Consider the following 27,447-nt stretch of genomic DNA (forward strand, 5'->3'; position numbering starts at 1 on the left):
ATGGATTCCATCTTGCAGAGTGAGTATTAAATCCATGCCATTTATGCCACTATCACACCAGTGGACATAGCTTGCCAGTTCAATCACTACGAGGCTGTTCATTTTAAAATCAAGGCTTTAGTGGCATATCTAGGAACTCTTTCTGACACAAAATCATAAAGATTTTCTTCTTTTACAACTTCAAGTTTGGTAATTCTAGCTCTTGAATTTATATCCATGAGCTAATTTTTATGGATGGCGTGAGATAAATATTAACAATATATAAGTACAATATATATAATTACAATATATAAGTAGAATATATAAGTGTGGTCTTTGCACCTTACCCAGCTTTGCCAAACTGCCTTGCTACTTCTGTAAACGCCAGACCAAAAACCAGGTTTAATTTTCTGGGCTCTCAATTTTATCCCACTGGTCTACAAGCCATTATCAGAGTCTCTTCTTCATTAAATTTTAAACAGTAAATTTAAAGATAAGACATTATATGTAATCTAATTTTGTTTCTTTTCTAATATGTAATTTAACTTTTGCATCATTTTCAATGTTAGAACTAACTTACCATTTTCTGAAAAAATACTATATTTGATGCTACTGCAAATGGAATTTTTGTAATTTCATTCCTTCTGGTATATAAAAAAAAACCTGATTTCTACAATGAGGTTATATATTGTTAATTTGACCAACTCCTAATTACAATGTTAATTTGACAAACTCCTAATTCATAAGTATGTTTATGTAATATATATAAATTAAGTAATATACTTAATTTCCTATAGGCCATATTGTATTAACTACAAATAAAAACATTTCTTTATTTTTTATTGTTTTATTAGATATTTCCTTTATTTACATTTCAAGTGTTATCCGTTTTTCTGGTTTTCTTTCCAGAAAATTCCTATTCTTTCACACCTACCCCTGCTACAACGAGGGTGTTCCCCCCACCCACCCATGAAATGAAGGTACATCATACCACAACTTATGGTACACAATGAAAGCAGGGCTAGAAGGAAAACTCATAGTCTAAGTGCCTCCAAAAGGAAACTGGAGATAACATACACTAGCAGCTTGACAGCACATCCAGAAGCTATAGAACAAAAAGAAGCAAATCTACACAAGAGTAGAAGAAGGCAGGAAATAATCAAACTCAGGATAGAAATCAACCAAGGAGAAACAAAAAGAACTATACAAAGAATCCAAACCATCCAGTGGTAAAAAAAGACAGCAATTTCAACAAATCTTGCTGGCTCAACTGGAGGTCAGCATGTAGAAGAATGCACATTGATCCATTCTTATCTCTTCTACAAGCCTCAAGTCCAAGTGGATCAAGAACCTCCACCTAAAACCAGATACACTGAAACTAATAGAGGAGGAAGTAGGGAAGAGCCTGGATCATGTGCACACAGGAAAAAATTTTCTGAACAGAACACCAATGGCTCATGCTCTAAGATCAACTATAGACATATGGGACCTCATAAAATTGCAAAGCTTCTTCTGTAAGGCAAAAAACTATTTTAATAGAATAAAACAGAAACCAACTTTCAAGAACTCATAGCAGCTATGATTACCTACACACAACATACAGAGAGCAGTCAGAATGTCAGAATGTGCAGAGGAATGGCTCATGAGGCTCCATCCTTTTCTGAGCAGATATTGGTTGTTGATGGCTGGTGATGATGGGTGATTTCTTTGGGGTAAGGGAGTGTAGATACTGAGAGGTTGATCACAATTCAGGAGATGGCCCCACATCAATAAAAATATGATCAGTATTCACACTTAGTAGAATAATTAAAAATGGACAAGATATGGAGAAAAAGAGGAGGAATAGGAGGAAGGGGGAGAAGAAAGAGGAGACATGAAGTTGGGAAGGGATCTCAAAGATATGTTGAATGTCAAGAATGGGATTATATGCATTAAAAATTATCCATATGTGTGAGATTCACAAATAATAAATAACATTAATTTTAAAGTTATTAGTTTTAGATTTATTAGCAGTTTGCCAGAATACATACATACGTATGTATGTATGTATGTATGTATGTGTGTATCTATGTATTTCTGACAGAGAAGATAGTTTCATGGGTACAGGTAAGTTGACACCAAGCCTGGTAATTGGAGTACATTTCCTAGAACACACGCAGTATGAGGAGCAAGCTGCTGTCTCTGTTCCATACTCACTAGGGCAGTCACATGACAACACACATAACTGATTAGTTAAATTTAATTTTTAAAATTAGATTTTTAGCTCCTCTATTCTATTAACATACAGACTATTCTCTGTATGTTGTATGTAGGTGATCATAGCTGCTATGAGTTCTTGAAAGTTGGTTTCCTTTATAAATTGTTAAATTTATTCATTATTTCATTTCTATGCATTGGAGTTTTACCTGTATGTATCTCTTCAGAGTGAATATGCCTGCTATTGTTCATGGGATATTTCTCAGGGTACCTGAAGTATTCCTATACAACCCTACCTGGCAAAGAAAAATAGTACTCTGAATACGACTGATTTACCAAACTTGTACTATCCAAGATCACCTGAAGCTCTTCTGAATCTTCTGTTGGATATTTCCGTTCAACTTTTATCTTCGGGTTTACACATTTCAATCTAAAAAAGAAACATATTTTAAAATAATTATATAATCACAGATCAACTTTTACAAAATAGAATTGCTGAAATGTGCAGATACTTCTCTATAATTATTCAAATCAGTGGCTTGTTAACCATCATTTTTGTAGCTGGGCTTGAAGTTTTTGCCAAGATAAAATGCACAAGATGTAAAGAATAATTGGCTTTGTTAAGTTCTGGTAGAAGTCACAGGGCTATAAAAATATGAAAATTATATCCTGCATTCAGCTTTTCTATATAGTTCCTAGCTTTTTGGGTCCATATGAATTAACAAATGCTAATATCTCTTCATTGTGTACAATATAGTGACTAGTGTGACAGAGAAGCAGAGTCCTGCTGATTTTCCCTGTTTATCTAATGGTTTTCACATTTGAAATGGAGATAAGCACAATGACCAGAAAGGTATCTCCCTCACTCTCCCTCCCACACCCCCTCTTTCTTTGTGTGTGCATTTGTGTGTGTGTGTGTGTGTGTGTGTGTGTGTGTGTGTGTGTGAAGTGTAAAGATAGACTAGGGATTTCATGTGTCCCTGCCTGAGTCTGTTCTAGTACTAATTCAGCCTGACCAAAATCTTAAGGTAATCCTCATTTCTCAAGTTTATGTGTGTTGAGAATGTTAGGTACATACTTTCAAACAATGATAAAAAAAATAAAACCTTGCAGAAAACAATCAGAAAGTGAAAAGAAAAATAAATATTTTCAAAATGCACTTTCATTTAATGTTGCATTTTCAAAGGAAGTGAATATAAGAGGTTGAGATAAAAAATTTTGTTCATTTTAAATCAATACTAAAATATGGAATGCCAAATCTATGCTTTAAAGGAACTCTGATATTAAAAATCTTCAGTCAATAATAACAGCAAACAGAATCAGATTATGAATGAAAATCTTTGGCCCATATAGAAAATTACTAATGAATCTGTATATAAACTTTGTAAATGGATAATGTATTCTCTATCTATTGAAACTATGTTTGATATTCTATTAATATATTTATTTGTTCTTCATACCAAGGTAATGGATCTTTTTACTCTACTATGTAAAGAGAATTGATTAAGTTGGGGAATTTAGTGTTCTATATTTAATATTTGTGAGGATTTTGATAAATTTAATTAAATATTTTCTTATGATAATTCACAAATCATAAATAAAGAAATGGGTGAGTTTGAACTTATACTTATTTTATCAGCAGAACATAGGAGTTATAAAATAACATACTGTCAATAATCATCCACTTGCTCTATTGTGTGAAAACTGCATCAAAAAATTGATCCATGAAATTAAGTGCAAAACCTGTACTTTTGCATTTGTACGTCCAATTGCTTTATTCTTAAGACTGCTGTAATTTTCATGTGTGTGTGTTTGTGTGTGTGGATGGTGTATGTGTGTACATGTGTGTAGTGTGTGTGTGTATGCACATACACTTTCTAATATTCTTCAGTAGATGTCATTTGACGGTTAGCTACTTTGACACATTCTACAAGTACTGAGAAATAATACATGTCAAGGAAAAGGTTAGTGCAGGGAGGCAAGCCTTTTAAGCTTATAATAACCCACACTCAATAACTCTGTGCTACAGTGTGAAAACTCTGTCAAAACATTGTTTACTATTCTAATTTCCAATCAAAACTCCCTTTTACCCTGGCTCCTAGACTGTCAGTTGTCACATGAGTTTACCAACTGTGGTTGTCATTTAAAAAAAATTAAAACATGTCCACAGAATTGGAAACAATAGCATCTGATTGATTATCAGCATCTTATTATCATGTGAGACTGACTGTGCCAGGTTAAGAAGTATCCATATGGTCATCGTTCTTATGAGCATTTCTAGAGAGTAACATCTACTGTAAAGTCTCTCTGTGGCCTTACCCATCATTTTCTCGATTCTACTCAACAGGAACAGGTTGCTCTTTAGTTTTTCCATCCTGTTTTTGTAGACCTAGGGCTGCAGCACTGTGATTCGGCTTTTCTGCTTCATGAACCACACTGTTCATCAGGTTTTCAGGCACCTCAGTTTGACTCTCATTTTCTGATGTGTACACTGAACTGTGATTCAAGTTTTCTGATACATGAATTACACTGTGATTTCCATTTTCTGAAGCATGAACCACACTTTGAATGTGGTCTTCTGATGCATGCACCCAACTGTCATTCAGGTTTTCTGCTGATTGCAACCTGATGACCTTCTGCTTATCAGCTTCTTTGGTGATCTTTAATGAAAAGTAATATAACTGACTTTAATTCTTTTCTCTTAAGGGAAAGAGTGTCCTGTCTGTCTGTATGTCCATGTATGGATGCTGAGGATTAATACTAAGACCTCTGTGGGGCTGTGGTGCCTTCTACAAAATAGACCATATAACTGGCCACAAAATGGGCCTCAACAGATACAAAAAGATTTAAATAATCCCTTGCATCTTCTCAGATCATCATGGACTAAGGCTGGTCTTTAATAATGACAAGAACAATGGAATGCCCACATATACGTGGAAATTAAATAATGTTCTACTCAATGATGACTTGGTCAAAAAAGAAATAAAGAAAAAAATTAAAGACTTTTTAGAATTTAAGGAAAATGAGGACACAGCATACCAAAACTTGTGGGACACAATGAAAACAGTGCTAAGAGGAAAATTCATAGCTCTAAGTGCCTACAAAAAGAAACTGGAGAGAGCATACACTAATAACTTGACAGCACACCTGAAAGCTTTAGAAAAAAAAGAAGCAAATACTCCCAAGAGGAGTAGATAGCAGAAAATACTCAAACTAAGAGCTGAAATCAACCAAGTAGAAACAAAAATAACTCTACAAAGACAAAAAAACCAAGAGCTGGTTCTTTGAGAAAATCAACAAGACAGATAAACCCTTAGCCAGATTAACCAGTGGGCACAGAGACAGTATCCAAATTAATAAAATCAGAACTGAAAAGGGAGACATGCCAGGAAGAGATGGCTCATGCCTTTAATCCCAGCACCTGGGAGGCAGAGACAGGCAGATTTCTAAGTTCGAGGCCAGCCTGGTCTACAGAGTGAGTTCCAGGACAGCCAGGGCTACACAGAGAAACCTGTCTTGGAAAAAAAAAAAACCCAAAACAAAACGAACAAAAACAAAAATGGAGATATATAACAACAGAAACTAAAAATATTCAAAGAATTACCAGATCCTACTACAAAAGCCTATACTCAACAAAACTGGAATATCTAGAAAAAATGGACAATTTTCTAGAGAGATATCAGGTACCAAAGTTAAATCAGGAGCAGATAAATCATCTAAACAGTCCCATAACCTCTAAAGAAATAGCAGCAGTCATCAAAAGTATCCTCACCAAAAAAAGCACAGGATCAGATGGTTTTAGGGCAGAATTCTATCAGACCTTCAAGGAAGACCTAATACCAATTCTCTTCAAACTATTCCACAAAATAGAAACAGAAGGAACACTACCCATTTTTTTCTATGAACTCACACTCACACTCATACCTAAACCACACAAAGACAGAATAAAGAAAGAAAACTTCAGACCAATCTCCCTTATGAATATCAAAGCAAAAATACTCAATAAAATTCTTGCAAACCCAAACGAAAAGCACATCAAAACAATCATCCATCATTATCAAGTAGGCTTTATCCCAGGAAAGCAGGGATGGTTCAATATTCGGAAATTCACCAACATAATCCACTATATAAAAACACTCAAAGAAAAAAAACCACATGATCATCTTATTAGATGCTGAGAAAACATGTGACAAAATTCAACATCCCTTCATGGTAAAAGTCTTAGAAAGATCAGGAATTCAAGGTCCGTATCTAAACATAGTAAAAGCAATATACAGCAAACCAGTAGCCGACATCAAACTAAATGGAGAGAAACTTGAAGCAATCCCACTAAAATCAGGCACTAGACAAGGCTGCCCATACTCTCCCTACCTATTCAATGGAAGTCTTAGCCAGAGCAATTAAACAACAAAAGGAAATCAAAGAGATACAAATAGAAAAGGAAGAAGTCAAAATTTCACTATTTGCAGATGATATGATAGTATACTTAAGTGACCCTAAAACATCCAACAGAGAACTTCTAAACCTGATGAACAACTTCAGCAAAGTGGCTGGATATAAAATCAACTCAAATAAATCATTAGCCTTCCTCTACTTGAAGGATAAACAGGCTGAGAAAGAAATTAGGGAAATGACACCCTTCATAATAGTCACAAATAATATAAAATCTTGGTGTGAATCTAACCAAGAAATTAAAAGATCTGTATGACAAGTACTTCAAGGCTCTGAAGAAAGAAATCGAAGAAGATCTCAGAATATGGAAAGATCTCTGATGCTCATGGATTGGCAGGAATAATATAGTAAAAATGGCCATTTGCCAAAAGCAATCTACAGGTTCAATGCAATCCCCATCAAAATTCCAAATCAATTCTTCATAGAGATAGAAAGAACAATTTGCAAATTCATGTGGAATAACAAAAAACCCAGGATAGAGAGAACTATTCTCAACAATAAAAGAACTTCTGGGGGAATCACTATCTCTGACCTCAAAAAGTACTACAGAGCAATAGTGATAAAAACTGCATGGTATTGGTACAGAGACAGGCAGGAAGATCAATGGAATAGAATTGAAGATCCAGAAATTAACCCACACACCTATGGTCACTTGATCTTTGACAAAGAAGCTAAAACCATCCAGTGGAAAAAGGATAAAAGGACAGCATTGTCAACAAATGGTGCTGGTTCAACCGAAGGTCAGCATGTAGAAGAATACAAATTGATCCATTCTTATCTCCTTGTACAAAGTTCAAGTCCAAGTGGATAAAGGACCTTCACATAAAACCAGATACACTGAAACTAATAGAAGAGAAGGTGGGGAAGACCCTCGAATACCTAGGCACAGGGGAAAAGTTCCTGAACAGAACACCAGTGGCTTATGTTCTAAGATCAAGAATTGACAAATGGAACCCCATAAAATTGCAAAGTTTCTGTAAAGAAAAGGACACTGTCAATTGGACAAAATGGCAACCAACAGATTGGGAAAAGATCATTACCAATCCTACAACCGATAGAGGGCTAATATCCAATATATACAAAGAACTCAAGAATTTATACTCCAGACAACCAAATAACCCTATTAAAAAAGTGGGATACAGAACTAAACAAAGAATTCTCAATGGAGAAAAGTCAAATGGCAGAGAAGCACCTAAAGAAATGTTCAATATCCTTAGTCATCAGCGAAAAGCAAGCAAACAAACAAACAAACAAAAAAACCCCCTGAGATACCACCTCACACCAGTTAGAATGGCTAAGATAAAAAACTCAGGTGCTATCAGATGCGGGTGAGGATGTGGAGAAAGAGCAACACTCTTCCATTGTTGGTGGGATTGCAAGCTGGTACAACCACTCTGGAAATCAGTTTGGTGGGTCCTCAGAAAACTGGACATAGCATTACCTGAGGACCCAGCTATACCACTCCTTGGCGTATACCCAGAAGATGCTTCAACATATAACAAGGACATATGCTCCACTATGTTCATAGCAGCCTTATTTATAATAGCAAGAAACTGGAAAGAACCCAGATGCTTTCAACAGAGGGATAGATGCAGAAAATACAATATATTTACACAATGGAATATTTCTCAGCTATTAAAAACAATGAATTTGAGAAATTCTTAGGCCAATGGATTGAACTAGAAAATATCATCCTGAGTGAGGATACTCAACAGTAACCCAATCCCAAAAGAACACACATGGTATGCACTCACTGATAATTGGATAGTATCCCCAAAGCTCGTAACATCCAAGATACAACTCACAGACCACATGAAGCCATTGAACAAGGAAGACCAAAGTTTGGTCCTTCTGAGAAGGAGTAACAAAGTACTCATGGGAGCAAATATAGAGACAAAGCTTGGGACAGAAACTGAAAGAGGGGCCTTCGGAGACTGGTCCATCTGGGTATCCATCCCTTGTGCAGTCACCAAACACAGACACTGATGTGGATGCCAGGAAGTACATGCTGACAGAAGCCTGATATAGCTGTCTCCTTAGAGGTCTGTCAGAGCCTATATATACAGAGGCAGATGCTCACAGCTAACCATTGAACTGATCATGGGGTTCCCAAAGGAGGAGTGAGAGAGAAGACTGAAGGAGCTGAAAGAATTTACTACCCCATGGGGAAAGCAACAATACCAACCAACCAGAGATCCCAGGGTCTAAATCACCAGGCTGGGAGCACATAAAAAGAAACCCATGGCTCCAACTGTATATGTAGGGGAGGATGGCTTTGTCAGGCATGGAGTGAAAGTCCTTGGTCCAGTGAAGCCTGGATGCCCAAGTGTGGGGGAATTCGTGGGTGGGGAGGTGAGAGTGGAAGAGTGGGTGAGGGCACATCCTCATAGAAGCAGGAAGAGGGTGAATGGGATAGGGGGTTCCTGGGTTGGGGGGGATGGGGAAAGGGGATTATATCTGAAATGAAAATAAAATATCCAATAAAAAATAAAAATGAAATAAAATAAAAACTCTATTGCAGATGTCCACTATCTACTGCTTACAGTCCTTCTGTCCTCTATTCAATAACCCCAAAATCTTGGGAGGAAAATGAGTGGTATTGATTGTAATACATTCAACAGCTACTGTTCTCTGTATTAATCACCATCTGCAAAAGGAAATTCCTCCAATGAGGGCTGAGAGATACACTAATCTATGGATATAAAGATGGGAACTTGAGGGACAATTTAGTACAATGAACTTACTGAAAAATAATAGTATTAGCTCTCCCCCATATCTATGACCATGACAGTCAGGAAGTTTTAGCCTAGTTAACAATATCAGAAATGGATTCCATCTTGCAGAGTGAGTATTAAATCCATGTCATTTATGACACTATCATGCCAGTGGACATAGCTTGCCAGTTCAATCACTACGAGGCTGTTCATTTTAAAATCAAGGCTTTAGTGGCATATCTAGGAACTCTTTCTGACACAAAATCATAAAGATTTTCTTGTTTCACAACTTCAAGTTTTACTATTCTAGATCTTGAATTTATATCCATGAGCTAATTTTTATGGATGATGTGAGGTAAATATTTACAATCTGTAAGTAATATATATATATATATATATATATATATATATATATATATATATATATATATATAATATATAAGTGCAATATATAAGTGTGGTCTTTGCACCTTACCCAACTTTGCCAAATTGCCTTGGTACTTCTGTAAATGCCAACTGACCAAAAATCAGATTTAATTTTCTGGGCTCTCAATTTTATCCCACTGGTCTACAAGCCATTATTAGTGTCTCTTCCTTGTTAGATTTTAAACAGTAAATTCAAAGATAAGACATTATATGTAATCTAACTAAATTTCTTTTTTAATAAGTAATTTAACGTTTGCAACATTTCCAATGTTAGAATTAACTTACCATTTTCTGAAAAAATACTATATTTGATGCTACTGCAAATAGAATTTTTGTAATTTCATTCTTTCTGATGTACAAAAAGAAAACTGATTTCTACAAATGAGGTTATATATAGTTAATTTTCCAAACTCCTAATTAGTTCATAAGTGTGTTTATGTAATATATATGCATATGTGCTTAATTTCCTATATGCCATGTTATATTATCCACAAATAAAACACATTTATTTTTTGTTAAATATATTCTTTATTTCATTTCACATGTTATCCCCTTTCCTGGTTTTCTCACCAGAAACTCCCTATCCCTTCCCACCTACCCCTGCTTCTTCAAGGGTGTTCCCTACCCACCCATGAAATGAAGGTACATCATACCAAAACTTTCTACAATGAGGTTTAATTTCACAACTGATCACCATTCAGGAGATGATCCCACATCCATAAATATATGACCAGCTGTAATCAGAGTCGGTAAGATACTTAATAATGGACAAGAACATGGAGAAAAATGAGGAGGAATAGAAAGATGGGGGAAATGAAAGAGGAGACATGAAGTTGGGAAGGGATCTCAAAGATATGTTGGATGACAAGAATGGGAGTGTATGCTTTAAAAAATTATCCATATGTGTGAGATTCACAAATAATAGATAACATCAATTTTAATGTTACTAGAGTTTTAGAGTTATTAGCCCTCTAGCAGAATATATACATATGTATGCTTATATGCATGTTTGTATGTATGTATGTCCGTGTGTATGTATTTTAGATAGACAAGATAGTTTCATGGGTACAGGTAGCTGACACTAAGCGTGATAACTGGAGTACATTCCCTGGAACACACAGTATGAGGAGAGAACCAAGTCCTGCAAGTTGTCACTATTCCATACTCAATGGGGCAGTCCCATGACAACACACAACTGATTAGCTAAGTCTAATTTTTTAAAAGTATCATTTTTAAATTGTTAATTTGTTCATTGTTATGTTTCTATGCATTGGAGTTTTGCTTGCATGTATTTCTGCAGAGTGAATATGCCTGCTATTGCACATGGGATGTTTCTCATGGTGCCTCAAGTATTCCTATACAACACTGCTTGATAAAGGAAAGCAGTGTTCTAAATACACCTGACTTACCAAAAGTATATCATCCAAGGTCACCTGAGGCTGTTCTGAATCTTCTGTTGGAGGTTCTGGTTGTACTTTTATCTTCGGGTTGCCACATTTCAGTCTAAAAACCATATTTTAAAATAATTATACTCAAAGATCAACTTTTAAAAAACAAAGTTCCTGAAAGGTGCAGATACTTTTCTAAAATTATTCAAATGAATGGTTTGGTAACCGTCGGTTTTTTTTTTAGCTGGGCTTAAAAATTTTGCCAAGATAAAATGTACAAAATGTAAAGAATAATTGCCTATGCTAATTCTGGGAGAAGTCTTCGGGTTGTAAAAACTTGAAAATTACAGCCTGCATTCAGCTTTTCCATATAGATCCTAGCTTTTCAGGTCCATATAAATTAATAAACATTAAAATCATTCATTGTGTACACTTTAGTAAAAAGTCTGACAGAGAAGCATAGTCCTGCTGATTTTTCCCTATGTTTATCTAATGGTTTTCACATTTACAATGAAGATATGCACAATACCCAAGAAGATCTCTCTCTCTCTCTCTCTCTCTCTCTCAATCTCCCTACCACCACCCTCTCTCTTTGTGTGTGCGCATGCATGAGTGTGTGTGTGTCTGTGTGCCTTAAGTGTAAAGATAAACTTTTTTTTCTATGTATTCCTTTCTGAGCTGTCCAAGTACTAATTCAGGCTGATGAAAATCTTAAGGCAATCCCCATTTCTCAAGTTTATGAGTATTGGGAATGTTAGGTACTTGCCTTCAACCCAACATTAAAAAAGAAGAAGAAGAAACTAAAGAAAACAGTCGGAAAACTGAGGAGGAAAACAATGTACTTTCATTTAATATGGCATTTCAAAAGGAAATGAATATAACAGGTTTAGATAAAAACATTCTTATGCTGTTCATTTAAAATCAAATACTAATGTATAGAGTTCCAAATCTATGCTTTAAAGAAACTCTGATATTAAAAATCTGCAGCTAAGATATAAAATCAACTAGAACAAATCAGTAGCCTTTGTCTACTTGATAAGCAGGCTAAGAAAGAAATTAGGAAAATAACACCCTTCACAATAGTTACAAATAATATAAAATATCTTGGAGTGAATTTAACCAAGCAAGTGAAAGATCTGTATGACAAGAACTTCAAGGCTCTGAAGAAAGAAATAGAAGAAGATCCCAGAAAATGGAAAGATCTCCCATGCAGGATTAGCAGGATCGATTTAGTAAAAATGGCCATTTGCCAAAAGCAATCTACAGGTTCAATGCAATCCCCATCAAAATTCCAAATCAATTCTTCATAGAGATAGAAAGAGCAATTTACAAATTCATTTGGAATAACAAAAAACCCAGGATAGAGAGAACTATTCTCAACAATAAAAGAACTTCTGGGGGAATCACCATCCCTGACCTCAAACTCTACTAGAGAGCAATAGTAATAAAAACTGCATGGTATTGGTACAGAGACAGGCAGGAAGATCAATGGAATAGAATTGAAGATCCAGAAATTAACCCACACACCTATGGTCACTTGATCTTTGACAAAGAAGCTAAAACCATCCAGTGGAAAAAGGACAGCATTGTCAACATATGGTGCTGGTTCAACTGGAGGTCAGCATGTAGAAGAATGCAAATTGATCCATTCTTATCTCCTTGTACAAAGTTCAAGTCCAAGTGGATAAAGGACCTTCACATAAAACCAGATACACTGAAACTAATAGAAGAGAAGGTGGGGAAGACCCTCGAATACCTAGGCACAGGGGAAAAGTTCTTGGACAGAACACTAATGGCTTATGCTCTAAGATTAAGAATTGACAAATGGGACCTCATAAAATTGCAAAGTTTCTGTAAGGAAAAGGACACTGTTGATAGGACAAAACAGCAACCAACAGATTGGGAAAGAAATATTACCAATCCTACAACCAAAGAACTCAAGAAATTAGACTCCATACAACCGAATAATCCTATTAAAAATGGGGTACAGAGCTAAACAAAGAATTCTCAACTGAGAAAATTCAAATGGCTGAGAAGCACCTTAAGAAATGCTCAACATCCTTAGTCATCAGGGAAATGCAAATCAAAACAACCCTGAGATACCACCTCATACCAGTCAGAATGGCTAAGATCAAACACTCAGGTGATAGTAGATGCTGAAGAGGATGTGGAGAAAGAGCTACACTCCTCCATTGTTGGTGGGATTGCAAGATGGTACAACCACTCTGGAAATCAGTCTGGCAGTTACTCAGAAAATTCGACATATCATTACCTGAGGATCCAGCTATGCCACTCCTAGGCATATACCCAGAAGATGTTCCAACATATAACAAGGACACATGCTCCACTATGTGCATAGCAGCCTTATTTATAATAGCCAGAAGATGGAAAGAACCCAGATGTCCTTCAACAGAGGAATGGATACAAAAAATGTGGTACATTTACACAATGGAATATTACTCAGCTATTAAAAACAATGAATTCCAGAAATTCTTAGGTAAATGGATGGAACTAGAAAATATCATCCTTAGTGAGGTAACCCAATCACAAAAGAAAACATATAGTATTTACTCTCTGATAAGTGGATATTAGCCCAAAAAGTTTGAAATAGCCAAGATTCAACTCACAGACCACATGAAGCTCATGAAGAAGGAAGACCAAGTGTGGATGCCTCGGTCCTACTTAGAAGGAGTAATAAAATATCCAAGGGAGCAAATATGGAGACAAAGTGTGGAACAGAAACTGAAGGAGGGGCCGTCTAGAGACCATTCCACCTGGGTATCCATTCCATGTGCAGTCACCAAAGGTAAACTCTGATGTGGATGTCAGGAAGTGCATGATGACAGGAGCCTGATATAGCTGTCTCCTTAGAGGTCTGCCAGAGTCTGACATATTCAGATGCAGATGCTCACAGCTAACCACTGATCTGATCAAGGGGTTCCCAATGGAGGAGTTAGAGAGAAGACTGAAGGAGCTGACAGGGTGTGTGGCCCCATGAGGAAAGCAACAATACCAACCAACCAGAGCTCCCCAGGGTCTAAACCACCAGCCTGGGAGCACATAGGGAGGGACCCATAACTCCATTTGTATATGTAGGGGAGGATGGCCTTGTCAGCTATAGGTGGGAAAGGAGATCTTTGGTCCCATGAAGGCTGAACACCGAGTGGCGATGTGGGATTCAAGGGTGGGGAGGTGGGAGTCGGTGGGGAGGCTGGGCACATCCTCATAGAAGCAGGAGAGGGAGGATGGGATGGGGGTTCCTGGGTGGAGGTGGGAATGGGGTAAGGGGATAAAATCTGAAATGTAAATATAATATCTAATAAAAAATAAAAAAAAATAAAAATCTTCAGCTAATATAAACAACAAATAGAATCAGATTATCAATGAAAATCTTTGGCCCATATTGAAAATTACTGCTGAATCTGTATGTATACTTTTTAATTTGGATAATTGCTTCTCTATCTATTGAAACTATGTGTTGGTATCCTAAATAATATATTTATTTGTTCTTCATACCCATTTATTGGCTCAGACATGACTGACTGTACCCATTATAGAATACTACAAAGTCAGAAAAATAACAGAATTAGCAACCTTACCTCTTCAGTTCATCAGTTAATTTTAGTATCTGGTTTCTCTTGTCCACTAAAAATTTTGCCAGGCTTTCGTTGTTTCTTAATCGAGCCAGAGAATATGGCGTAAAATTATCCTATGGAAAAACAATAGTTGATAACTCTGAGAACTTGATATCTCTCAAAATAATGGGAAATCCCACGGAAGACTTAATGGAGCTCCCTTCTCCTGAGGGTCAGCGAGCCACAGCCTTGCCCTTCTCACCCCACAGTGCTCTTGTACTTGTTGCTCTTCCCTTTGCACAGCCTCTGCCTGATAGCTGAGAACTGCCTACAAACCCTGTCCTCCTGACACTCATTTGAGGGTGAAAAGATCACCTGAGCTTGGCTTTTCCCTGGCATTACCATGGTATTTGAGTCATGTGATTGCTCCTTGCTAAACCAACGCTCCTTGAGAATGGAGCCCTCGTTTTTACCTCTAATACCCCAAACATTAAACCATAGTGGAAAGGTTCCCAGTATTTCCTTTGAGTGATGAGTTAAATTGCATCTCTGGGAGAGGGTTTAATCCTTCATATTACAAACTATATTTAGTTTATCAGAATACCATGCCTCATGTGAGTGCCATGTTCATCTGTTAGAAAAATATTATAATCCTGAGCACAATAAGACCAGTATGGAAGAACTATCACGACATGCATAATCCTCCCTACATGGTGACTTTGTGGCAAACACACACAACTTCACTGAAAGCATCACAGAAACAACTGCATTCCCACCAGGCTATGGAAGCAACTCTTTAGATTCTACTTATGGTATTAGAAACCCATAGCAGACATGCAAATGGTTCACTGATACATAAATTGTAAATTAAATGACACAGGCACCAAATGTACTCTGATAACTTATGAACAATGGATCTGTACAATTTTTCTACCTACTGGACAATGAATCTATCTCTCTCTCTTTTATAATGAAAATATTTTTTATTACAAATGCACAGAGAATGGAAGCAAGAACACGAAATACATATGTAGGGTTTTTTTTTGTTTTGTTTTGTTTTTTTTTGGTGTTTGGTTTTTTTTTTTGTTTGTTTGTTTTTTTGTTTTTTTTTTTTTTTTTTTTTTTTTTTTTTTTTTTTTTTTTTTGGTTTTTCAAGACAGGGTTTCTCTGTGTAGTCCTGGCTGTCCTGGAACTCACTTTGTAGACCAGGCTGGCCTCGAACTCAGAAATCCACCTGCCTCTGCCTCCCAAGTGCTGGGATTAAAGGCGTGAGCCACCACCGCGGCCACATGTATTTTTATAAATGTGTGCATATATTTGTAGATAGAGTCACATGCAGAGTCGGTCATCCAGATTTGTGGTGAAATCAGCTCATCTGGATGCTTCTCTGCTGTGAGACTTTGCTGGTCTTTGCCCCTGCTTCAGTCTTCAAGGGCTCGGGTCTTCTTGGGCTTCCGATGTGGCTTGACTACCACCGTGCCCTGAGGCACCTTCACCTCAGACTCTTTCCACAGAGACTCCAAACTGAAGGCAATCTTCGGAAACACACCTGAAGTCAAGGAACTCGAGTTTCCAGGCAGCTTTGGGGCTCTTTTCTGGGGTCTTCTCAAGGAATCCTTCTTCCTGACAGGGCTCAACACCAGTGACCTCTGTTTATCAGCTTTCATCTTCTTGGCCAGAGGTTGTTCTGGAAAACCTTTTCCCTTTAGCTCCCTGTGGCTCCTCCTCTGACTGCACAGCTCTGCTTTCTTTTTAGAAAGCTTTGTCTTCAGTTGATCCCTCTGCTCTCTCATTTGACTTTAAGCCACTAAGAGCAGCTACCCTGCAGCCTGGACGCTTTGCTGCTTGGCGATCTCCTCTGCTAGGTACACTGGTTGATCACTTGAAAGTTCAGTCTTCCAAGATGCCTCTGGACAAGGAAACAAGGAAGCCAAACTCTCTGCCACAAGGAAACAAGGATGGCTCTACTCCAGTTCCCAAGAGAGTTCTCCTTTCCATCAGAAACCTCATCTGCGTGGCCTTCAGAGTACACGTTCCCAGCAGCCTTCTGGTTCACAGTAGCCTGCTGCTCCAGACTCTCTAGTCTTTTCCCTCTTAACCATCCCCAAAAGGTCTTCCATATGTTCAGGTACAGTGATGTAAAGGACCACATTTTACTTTAGAAAGAAAATAGGAGGTCTACTTAGCTCTTGTCTTTTTGAAGGTTGGAAGTCCAAGAGATGATGTTAAAGGAGCTGCCTCTGTGGACAATGAATCTCTTATCTTTAAGAACTCTCAATGTCTCTAATACATATTTAATTTAAAAAAAATTTTAGGCCAGTTTTTTTAGTTACTACTTAAGGTTATTTTTAAGCAAAATATAAATCGGATATTACAATGAAACTGTTTATCAATGCAAAGTCTGATAACTGTCTATGTGGTCATTTTAGAACAATAAAAACCACTAACTGACTGCATGTGGAATGCATGACTTTAGTCTCAGCATTTGGGAAGCAGAGACACAGTACAAGAAAGCCAGGGATACACAGAGAGACAGGCAGACAGGCAGACAGGCAGACAGGCAGGCAGACAGGCAGACAGGCAGACAGGCAGACAGGCAGACAGGCAGACAGGCAGACAAGGAGATAGGAACTGAGCTGCCAGCAAGTTCAGTGAACAATGCTAAACAAGAAGATATTTTTCTTTGCAATAATCATAAGCCTTGCACCCGCTCCTATAAGTAACTTCATCAAGCTTGCAGATATGCAAAGGGAATGGGATTCCTTAAGGGCTGAAAGTTGTTTAAAAAAAAAAAACCTCTAACTATTAAAGTAAGATACCACTTGTAAGATAGTTATAAATTACACAACACAATCTTCCCAAATAATATACTTTTAAATGTCCTGTCATTGTTTTCACAATGCAAATAAATCATTTAAAGCACACGCAGTGAAAATAATCTGTAAATCAAAGTTGTGTGGTCTGTACCTCGTTCCTTATACAGATGTCAGCATGGTGTTCCAGCAGTATGTTTGCCATTGAAGTTTTGTTATTCCAAACAGCATAGTGCAGAGCCGTGTTCCCATGGTTGTCCTTGGCATTTGGATCGGCACCATGATTTAGTAAAGTGAGCACACATCGTTCATGCCCATACTGTGAAGCCTATGGGTATTACATCAAGAAACAAATAGCAAAGATGAGAAATACAAAAATTTCACGGATTTCACTAACCATTTGCATTTAGCTGAGATCATTTTTATTCCCAGAATTCCCATCAAATCCATGTCACACTGAAACTGTTGGGTGATGTCTACCTTAATTAGTGCTGTGCAGTTGTCACTGTCACGGAGATCAATGTCACAATTCCACTCTATTAGGAGGGCAGCTACCACGGGATGGCCATGTGCACAGGCATAGTGCAACATCGTTCTGTGAAAATGAAGACATTTTAACAATTTTTACGACCGTCCCGGTCTGCACCTGTGCCCAGAGCAGTCACAGGGTGCCAGCTCTGCACCATATCCCCCCAATACCCAGAGGAGGATGGACTCCCAGGAGCTCTAACAGGCCCAGGATCTTGGGTGAGTAGGCCACGACACACCCACGCCAAAACAGGGAGGAATTGGGACCTACTGGGACCCAGGGACTCCAATATGGCCAGTGGCACGGGACCCTTCAGATCTGCACCGGTGCCCAGAGAGGTCATAGGGCACCAGCTCTGAACCAAATCCCACAAAACCAAGAGGAGGCTGGACTCCCTAGAGCTCAAACACACCCAGGAACATAGGATAATAGGACCACAGGATCTCAGAAGCCTGGGCCCACCAGGACTTTAGCATCCCAGAAGCAACCTGACTCCCAGGAGCTATCCAGGATCTCAGAATCAGAGAATCACAGAAACAGTGGGACTCTGAGGAGTTCTGACACAAGCAAGATAACAGGACAGACTTCTCCAGTCAGAGACAGTGAGCGAAGGTAGCACTAGAGATAACCAGCTGGCAAGTGCAAGAACATAAGCAACGAAAACCAAGGTTACTTGGCATCATCAGAACCTAGTTCCCCCACCATAACAGGTCCTGAATAACCCCATGACACTGGAAAAGCAAGATTCAGATACAAAATAACTTCCCATGATGATGATAAAGGAGTTTAAGAAGGACCTAAGTAACTCTCTCAAAGAAATAAAGGAGAACACATGTAAACAGGAAGAAGCCCTTAAAGAGGAAACACAAAAATCCCTTAAAGAATTACAAGAAAATACAACCAAACATGTTAAGGCATTGAACAAAACCATCTAGGACATAAAAATGCAAGTAGAAACAATAAAGATATCACAAAGGGAGACTACCCAGGAGATAGAAAACCTAGGAAAGAGATCAGGAGTCATGGATACAAGCATCATCAACAGATTACAAGAGATAAGAGACAGAATCTCAGATGCAGAAGATGCCATAAAAAACCTTGACACAACGATTAAAAAAATACAAAATGCAAAAAACTCCTAACCCAAAACATCCAGGAAATCCAGGACACAATGAGAAGACCAAACCTAAGGATAATAGGTATAGGAGAGAGCGAAGATTTGCAACTAAAAGGGCCAGTAAATATCTTCAACAAAATGATAGGAGAAAACTCCCCTAACCTAAAGAAAGAGATGCCAAAGAACAAAAAAGAAGCCTACAGAACTCTAAATAGACTAGACCAGAAAAGAAATTTCTCCTGTCACATAATAATCAAAACACCAAATGCACAAAACAGAGAAAGAATATTAAAAACAGTAAGAGAAAAAGGTCAAGTAACCAATGAAGGCAGACCTATCAGAATTACACAAGACTTCTCACCAGAGTCTATAAAAGCCAGAAGATCCTGGACAGATGTCATACAGACCCTAAGAGAACACAAATGCCAGCCCAGACTACTGTACTCAGCAAAACTCTCAATTACCATAGATGGAGACACCAAGATATTCCATGACAAAAATAATTTACACAATATCTTCTCATAGATCCATTCTTACAAAGGATAATAGAGGGAAACTTCCAAAACAAGGAGGGAAATTATACCCTAGAACAAGCAAAAAAGTAATGTTCTTCCAACAAACCCAAAAGAAGATAACCACTCAAACATAACTTTACCTCTAATAACAACAACAAAACAGCAAGCAACAATCAATTTTTCTTAGTATCCTTTTTTTTGTTTTGTTTTGTTTTGTTTTGTTTGAGACAGGGTTTCTCTGTGTAGCCCTGGCTGTCCTGGAACTCACTCTGTAGACCAGGCTGGCCTCAAACTCAGAAATCCGCCTGCATCTGCCTCCCAAGTGCTGGGATTAAAGGCATGCGCCACCACCGCCCGGCCTTAGTATCCTTTAATAACAATGGACTCAATTACCCAATAAAAAGACATAGACTAACGGACTGGATGCATCAGTGGTACCCAACATATTGCTTCATACAGGAAATGCGCCTGAATAACAAAAACAGATACTACCTCAGAATAAAAGGCTGGAAAACAATTTTCCAAGCAAATGGTCCCAAGAAACATGCTTGAGTAGCTATTCTAATATGGAATAAAATCAACTTTCTAACAAAAGTTATCAAGAAAGATAAGGATGGACACTTCATACTCCATACTCATCAAAGGAAAGATCAACCAAGATAAATCTCAATTCTGAACATCTATGCTCCAAATGCAAGGGCACCCACATTCGTAAAAGAAACTTTACTAAGGTTCAAAGTACACATTGTATCTCACACAGTAATAGTGGGAGACTTCAATACCCTACACTCAGCAATGCACAGATCATAGAAACAGAAACTAAATGGAGATGTAGTAAAATTAACAGAAGATTCAAATAGATTTAGCAGATATTTATAGAATGTTTCATCCAAAAAACTAAAGAATATACCTTCTTCTCAGAACTTCATGGTAACTTCTCCAAAATTGACCATATAATTGGTCACAAAACAGGCCTCAACAGATACAAGAAGACTGAAATAATCCCATGCATCCTATCACAGCACCACAGACTAAGGCTGGTCTTGAATAATGATAAAATCAATGGAAAGCCCACATATACCTGGAAAATGAACAACGCTATACTTAATGATAATTTGCTCTGTGGGAAGAAATAAAGAAAGAAATTAAAGACTTTTTAGAATTTAATGAAAATGAGGACACATCATACCAAAACTTGTGGGACACAATGAAAACAGTGCTAAGAGGAAAACTCACATCTCTAAGTGCCTAAAAAAAAGAAACTGGTGAGAGCATACACTAGCAGCTGGACAGCACACCTGAAAGCTCTAAAACAAAAAGAAGCAAAAGCACACAAGAGGAGTAGAAGGCAGGAAAGAATCAAACTCGGGATTGAAATGATCCAAGTAGAAACAAAAAGAACTATACAAAGAATCAACAAAACCAGGAACTGGTTCTTTGAGAAAATCAACAAAAAAGATAAATCCTTAGCTAGACTAACCAAAGGGCACAGAGACAGCATCCAGATTAATAAAATCAGAAATTAAAAAAGAGACATAACAGAAACTGAGGAAATTCAAAAAATCATCGTACTCCAAAAACCTATACTCAACAAAACTGGAAAATCTGGATGAAATGGACAATTTCCTAGACAGATACCAGGTACCAAAGTTAAGTCAGGATCAGATAAACCATCTAAATAGTCCTATAACCCCTAACACAATAACAACAGTCATTAAAAGTCTCCCTACCAAAAAAAAGCCCAGGACTAGATGGTTTTAGTGCAGAATTCTAACAGACCTTCCAAGACCTAAAACCAATTCTCTATAAACTATTCTATAAAATAGAAACAGAAGAAACACTACCCAATTCATTCTATGCAGCCACAACTACGCTCATGCCTAAACCACACAAAGACCCAACAATGAAAGAGAACTTTAGACCAATCTCCCTTATGAATATTGAAGCAAAAATACTCAATAAAATTCTCACAAACTGAATCCAAGAACACATCAAACTATCATCCACCATGATCAAGTAGGCAAGAATCCAGGGATGGTTCAATATTAGATATTCAATATTCAGAAATCCATCAACATAATCCACTATATGAAAAAACTCAAAGAAAAAAACTGTATGATCACCTCATTAGATGCTGAGAAAGCATTTGACAAAATTCAACACCCCTTCATAGCAAAAGTCTTGGAAAGAACAGGAAGTCAAGGCCCATACCTAAACATAGTAAATGCAATATACAGCAAGCCAGTAGCCAACATCAAACTGAATGGAGAGAAACATGAAGCGATCCCACTAAGATCACGGACTAGACAGAGCTGCCCACTGTCTCCCTACCTATTCAATATAGTACTTGATATCCTACCTGGAGCAATTAGACAACAAAAGGTGAGCAAAGGGATACAAATGGAAAAGGAAGAGATCAAAATATCGCTATTTGCAGATGATATGATAGTACACTTAAGTGACCCCTAAGCATCCACCAGAGAACTCCTAAACCTGATAACAACTTCAGCTAAGTGGCTGGTTATAAAATCAACTCAAACAAATCAGTAGCCTTCCTCTATTTAAAGAATAACAGGCTGAGAAAGAAATTAGGAAAATGAAACCCTTCACAATAGTCACAAATAATATAAAATACCTTGGTGTGAATCTAACCAAGAAAGTAACAGATCTGTATGACAAGAACTTCAAGTCTCTGAAGAAGGAAAAATGAAGATCTCAGAAGATGGAAAGATCTCCCATGCTCATGAATTATTAATATAGTAAAAAATGGTCATCTTGCTGAGAGCAACCTACAAATTCAAGGCAATCCACCTCAAAATTCCAACTAAATTCTTCATAGAGTTAGAAGGCGCAAGTCTCAAATTTATTTGGAATAACAAAAAAACCAAAATAGCAAAAACTATTCTCAACAATAAAAGAACTTCTTGGGGAATCACCATCATTGACCTCAAGCTGTACTACAGAGCAGTAGTGATAAAAACTGCATGGTATGGGTACAGAGACAGGCAGGGAGATCATGGTATAGAACTGTAGAGCCTGAAATGAACCCACACACCTATGGTCATTTGATCTTTGACAAAGGAGCTAAAACCATCCAATGGAAAAAAGACAGCATTTTTCAACAAGTGGTGAAGGTTGAACTAGAGTTCTGCATGTAGAAAAATGCAAATCGATCCATTCTTCTCTCCTTGTATGAAGCTCTAGTCCGAGTAGATCAAGAACTTTCACATAAAACCAGACACAATGAAACTAACAGAAGAGAAAGTGGGGAAGAGCCTTGAACACATGGGCCCAGGGGAAAAGTTCCCGAACATGACACCAATGGCTTATGTTCTAAGATCAAGAATTGACAAATGGGACCTCATAAAATTGCAAAGCTTCTGTAAGGCAAAGGTCACTGTCAATAGGAGAAAACGGCAACCAACAGACTGGGAAAAAATCTTTACCAATCCTACATCTGGTGGAGGGCTAATATCCAAAATATACAAACATCTCAAGAAATTAGAATCCAGACAATCAAATAATCCTATTTTAAAATGGAATACAAAGCTCAACAGAGAATTATCAACGGAGGAATATCGAATGGCCAAGAAGCACCTAAAGAAATGTTCAACATCTTTAGTAATCATGGAAATGCAAATCAAAATGACCCTGAGGTTCTACCTCACACCAGTCAGAATGGTTAAAATCAAAAACTCAGGTGACAGCAGATTCTGGTGAGGATGTGGAGAAAGAGGAACACTTCTCCATTGCTGGTAGGATTACAAGATGGTACAACCACTCTGGAAATCGATCTGGTGGTTCCTCATAAAACTGTACATAGTACTACCTGAGAACCCATCTATACCCCTCCTGGGTGTATACTCAAAAGATGCTGTAACATATAACAAGGACACATGCTCCACTGTAACCATAGCAACCTTAATTATAACAGTGAGATAACCCAGTCACAAAAGAACAATAATGGTATGCACCCATTGATAAGTGGGATATTAGCCCAAAAGCTCACAATACCCAAGACATAACTCACAGACCACATGAAGCTCATGAAGGAGAAATACCAAAGTGTGGATGCATTGGTCCTTCTTAGGAGGAGTAACAAAATACTCACTGGAGCAAATATGGAGATAATATGTGGAGCAGAAACTGGAAGAGAGACCATCCAGATAGTGCCCCACCTGGAAATCTATCCCAGGTGCAACCAACAAATGCAAACACTGCTGTTGATGTCAGGAAGTACATGCTGGCAGGAGCCTGATATACCTGTCTCCTGAGAGGCTCTGCCAGAGCCTGACATATACAGAGGCAGATGCTAGTATATAACCATTGAACTGATTACAGGGTCCCCAATGGGGGAGTTAGAGAGAAGACTGAAGAAGTTGAAGGAGCTTGCAGCCCTTCATGGGGAGAGTGACAATACCAACCAACCAGGGCTCCCAGGGTCTAAACAGCTAGCATGGGAACACACATGGAGGGACCCATGGCTCCAGCTGTATATGTAGTGGAGGATGGCCTTGTTGAGCATCAGTGGGAGAGGAGGTCCTTGGTCCCTTGAAAGCTGGATTTCCCAGTGAGGGGGAATTCAAGGGTGTGGAGGTGGGAGTGTGTGGACGGGAGGGGAAACACCCTCATAAAAATAGGAGGAGGGAGAACAGGATAAGGAGTTTCTGGGGTGGGGTGAATGGGGATAACATCTGAAATGTAGATAAATAAAGTATCCAATGATAGAAAACAAAACAAAAAAAAGCTGATAATAGATCTGGTTATCAAAGTACAGCAATTGAGACTTTTGGCAGCAATTTAAGATTACCCATACTACTGGAATACCTTATAATTTTCAAGGACAAGGGACTGTGGAAGGGGCCCAAGAAACTTTAAAACAGTATCTTCATAAATTAAAAAGGAGGACGTATATCCCCATATACCACAAATTTATTTAAGTCATGTTCTTTTTATTTTAACTTATTTTTTTTAAATTGGATGCCAAGGAACTATCTGCTGACTGTCTATGGCACCCTACAACTAGGCATACTTATGCATAGTTGAAAGGGAAGGATCCACTTACTGGCATATAGCATGATCTCGATCAGGTATTTAATGTGGGGAAGAGGGCATGTTTGTGTTTTTTCTGCAGGAAGCTGAAGGAGCAGGGTGGTGGCCAGAGTGGTAGGTGAGACATGCTGATGTCTGGACAAAGAATGATGCTGACCTGTGGGCTTGCTGAGTGCTGTGACAATGGTGACTGGGAAGCTTGTATTGGACATATGTTTCTGACTCACCTTTGCTTACCTATACCCCTGATGGGAAAAGTTGACTGGCCTTAAGTTTTTAGGCCTCATGGAACAGAGAATCAAAAAGAGAATTGTATTTTTCTTAAATGTGACCAGTTATTTGCACTGATTCATGTACTGGTCTAGAAGTCAATTCAATATTGGATATAACAGTCTTCATTTGGAAGGCTGAATCTGGACATTTTCAGAGACATGTTAGCTGAAGTTCTCTATAATGTTATGTTAGCAAGAGATAAAGTTGGGACAAGATCTGGATTTCAAACAAGTGTTAGTGCATGTGTTAAGGCTCTTTTAATTGTCAAGTTAAAAATACTTTTGTTTCTTCTACAGTATTTAATGTAAGTTGCATTGATTGTGTACTTTCTAATTGTGTTAGCATGTTGAAATCCAGCATGTCGGTTATGGAGGTCTATCAACCAGCTTTTGTTTTATGGCCCTGAGTATCACAGAACTTTGGTCTTCGGAAAAAAGCTTGCAAGTACTGGAAAAAGTGAGTCAGGCCTTAAGCAGAAGCAGGAGGATATTGGGCTTGATTATTGCTGGTATAACAGCTTTAATTACATTAATTGCTAGCACCACTGCTTCTGCAATTGCTGTGACACAAGAAGTTAAGACAGGTACTTTTGTTAATCATTTAGCAAAAAATGTTACTAATGTGTTGAATAGACAAGAGGATTTAGATAGGCATGTGGAAGAACAAATTGATGCATTTATCCTATTCAAATTATTGGAAGGAGGTTCAGAGATTAAGAGTATGGAGCCATCTCAAGTGCCATGCCAAATACCATTGGATTTGTTCTAAAATTTACAATAGTAGTCATTATAATTAGAAAAAAGTTTAAAGACACTTGCAGTGTCTTTAAACATAATCTAAAGTGTCTTTAACATAATTCTAACACCTCTCTGGATGTTTGAATTTTGCATAGTGAGCTTATGAATTTAAAGAATGCTGCTCTGCTGAGTGTTGATGCAGCAGATACTGCTGATGAAATTACCCATGGCCTGAGGTCAGTATTTCTATTTTGGTCAATCTTCAAGAATGGCATATATAGCTTGATCATGCTAGCCCTTTTTGTCCTGGGAATACTTTTATTCCTGCCCATCGTGATAAAGCTGGTCTGTAACAACATCAACATGTTGGCAGCCAAAGCACATGGCTTGAAACTGAAAATGGACCCCTAGATAGAGTTATTAAATTAACAGGCTGGCAAGCCAAGGACGGGTAAGAGTCTGCACAGAGCCTTACCAATGAAAGACAGAAGTGCATTGCTTTGGAGAATGCATATTGCATGATGGGTAAGGAAGGCATTCTTTTCAAAATGACCTAAGACAGGCTCTGTCTTGTTTACAAAATAAAAAAGGGGGAGAGGCAGAGAGCTTTTAGGACTGCTTAGCAAGAATCTGACTTGGGCCAAGGACAAGGAAGTGGGCTTCAGGCAGGAATCTGACACCAGGCTAGAACAAAGAAGTAATTTCAGGCAGGAATCTAAATTTTAGGCTAGAACAAGAAAGTAGGCTTCAGACATGAAAATAACTTTGGGCTAATACAGAAAAGTAGGCTCAGATATTTTGGTCATCCAGATAAGCGCTTAAAAACAGTGATCACGTAATTCTTCACAGAACTTTGTTTATTGCCTTGCTTGTTCTTTGATTATTTGCATCTATTTTATTGCTAGTTCCTCAACATAGAACTGACCTTAATACTTGCATGTAATTAAAATGGTATAAAAGCAAAAAAGAGGAGGGGGCATGGGGTAGGGGTTTTCTAGGAAGGGGAAAAGGGGGAAAGGGAATGGCATCTGAAATGTAAATAAATAAAATATCCAATAAAAATATTTCTACAAAACAAAGTCAAAACTATACAATTATTCATCTAATTGTAAACATTATTAGCATGTAATTCATTTTCTTTTGATGTAGAGACAATATATATCAGCTCTTAGCACACAATTTATTAAGTTAGGGCAACCAATTCAGAGATTTTTTTTTAATTGCAGTGTTAAAAACATGACACATACATTTCTGCACAAGGGGCAATAGCAAATTGTATCTGAAAAATAACTTTTGATTTATAAATCTTTAGCTAAAGAAAAACCAGGACTCAAATGAGAAAGTACAGATCATTTTATTCATTACTTAAATGTATACAGTGTGCAGAAATGAGAGGTTTTAATGATTAATAAATAGGAGATTTTGATACTGCTATAATTTTTCAAAATAGCTACTCTTTATAATTTCCTAATTTTAGAAATATTGTTAACTGAAAGGAAAGAGGTAGAGGTTCAATTAGACTTGAGGCCTATTTCTCTAAACTTTCTACACAGGGCAGAAAATCTGGACGGGGGAGAGGCATTTACAGGACATAGAATAAATGTGATACCTACATAATAGAGAATCGATGTATATTTGGTGAACTACTGTGTAAAAAGAATAAATAAAGTTGAAGAGTTCA

General features: G+C 37.7%; 1 protein-coding gene across 1 annotated transcript in view; it reads right to left on the reverse strand.

Moving 5' to 3' along the window:
* The window catches only part of LOC143434009 (uncharacterized), a 31,746-nt gene that overhangs the window by 1,277 nt on the left and 3,022 nt on the right, over positions 1-27,447 (reverse strand). Inside the window, exons 2-6 of the mRNA XM_076911179.1 lie at positions 18,024-18,138; positions 17,698-17,871; positions 14,755-14,864; positions 11,177-11,270; positions 2,536-2,605 (exon numbers count right to left, since the gene is read on the reverse strand). Coding sequence (XP_076767294.1) covers positions 2,573-2,605; positions 11,177-11,270; positions 14,755-14,864; positions 17,698-17,871; positions 18,024-18,138 — 526 coding nt within the window. The 3' untranslated portion in view covers positions 2,536-2,572. The remainder of the gene's footprint in view (positions 1-2,535; positions 2,606-11,176; positions 11,271-14,754; positions 14,865-17,697; positions 17,872-18,023; positions 18,139-27,447) is intronic.

This window comes from Arvicanthis niloticus, chromosome 12 (assembly GCF_011762505.2).
Source record: "Arvicanthis niloticus isolate mArvNil1 chromosome 12, mArvNil1.pat.X, whole genome shotgun sequence".
Classification (NCBI taxonomy): domain Eukaryota; kingdom Metazoa; phylum Chordata; class Mammalia; order Rodentia; family Muridae; genus Arvicanthis; species Arvicanthis niloticus.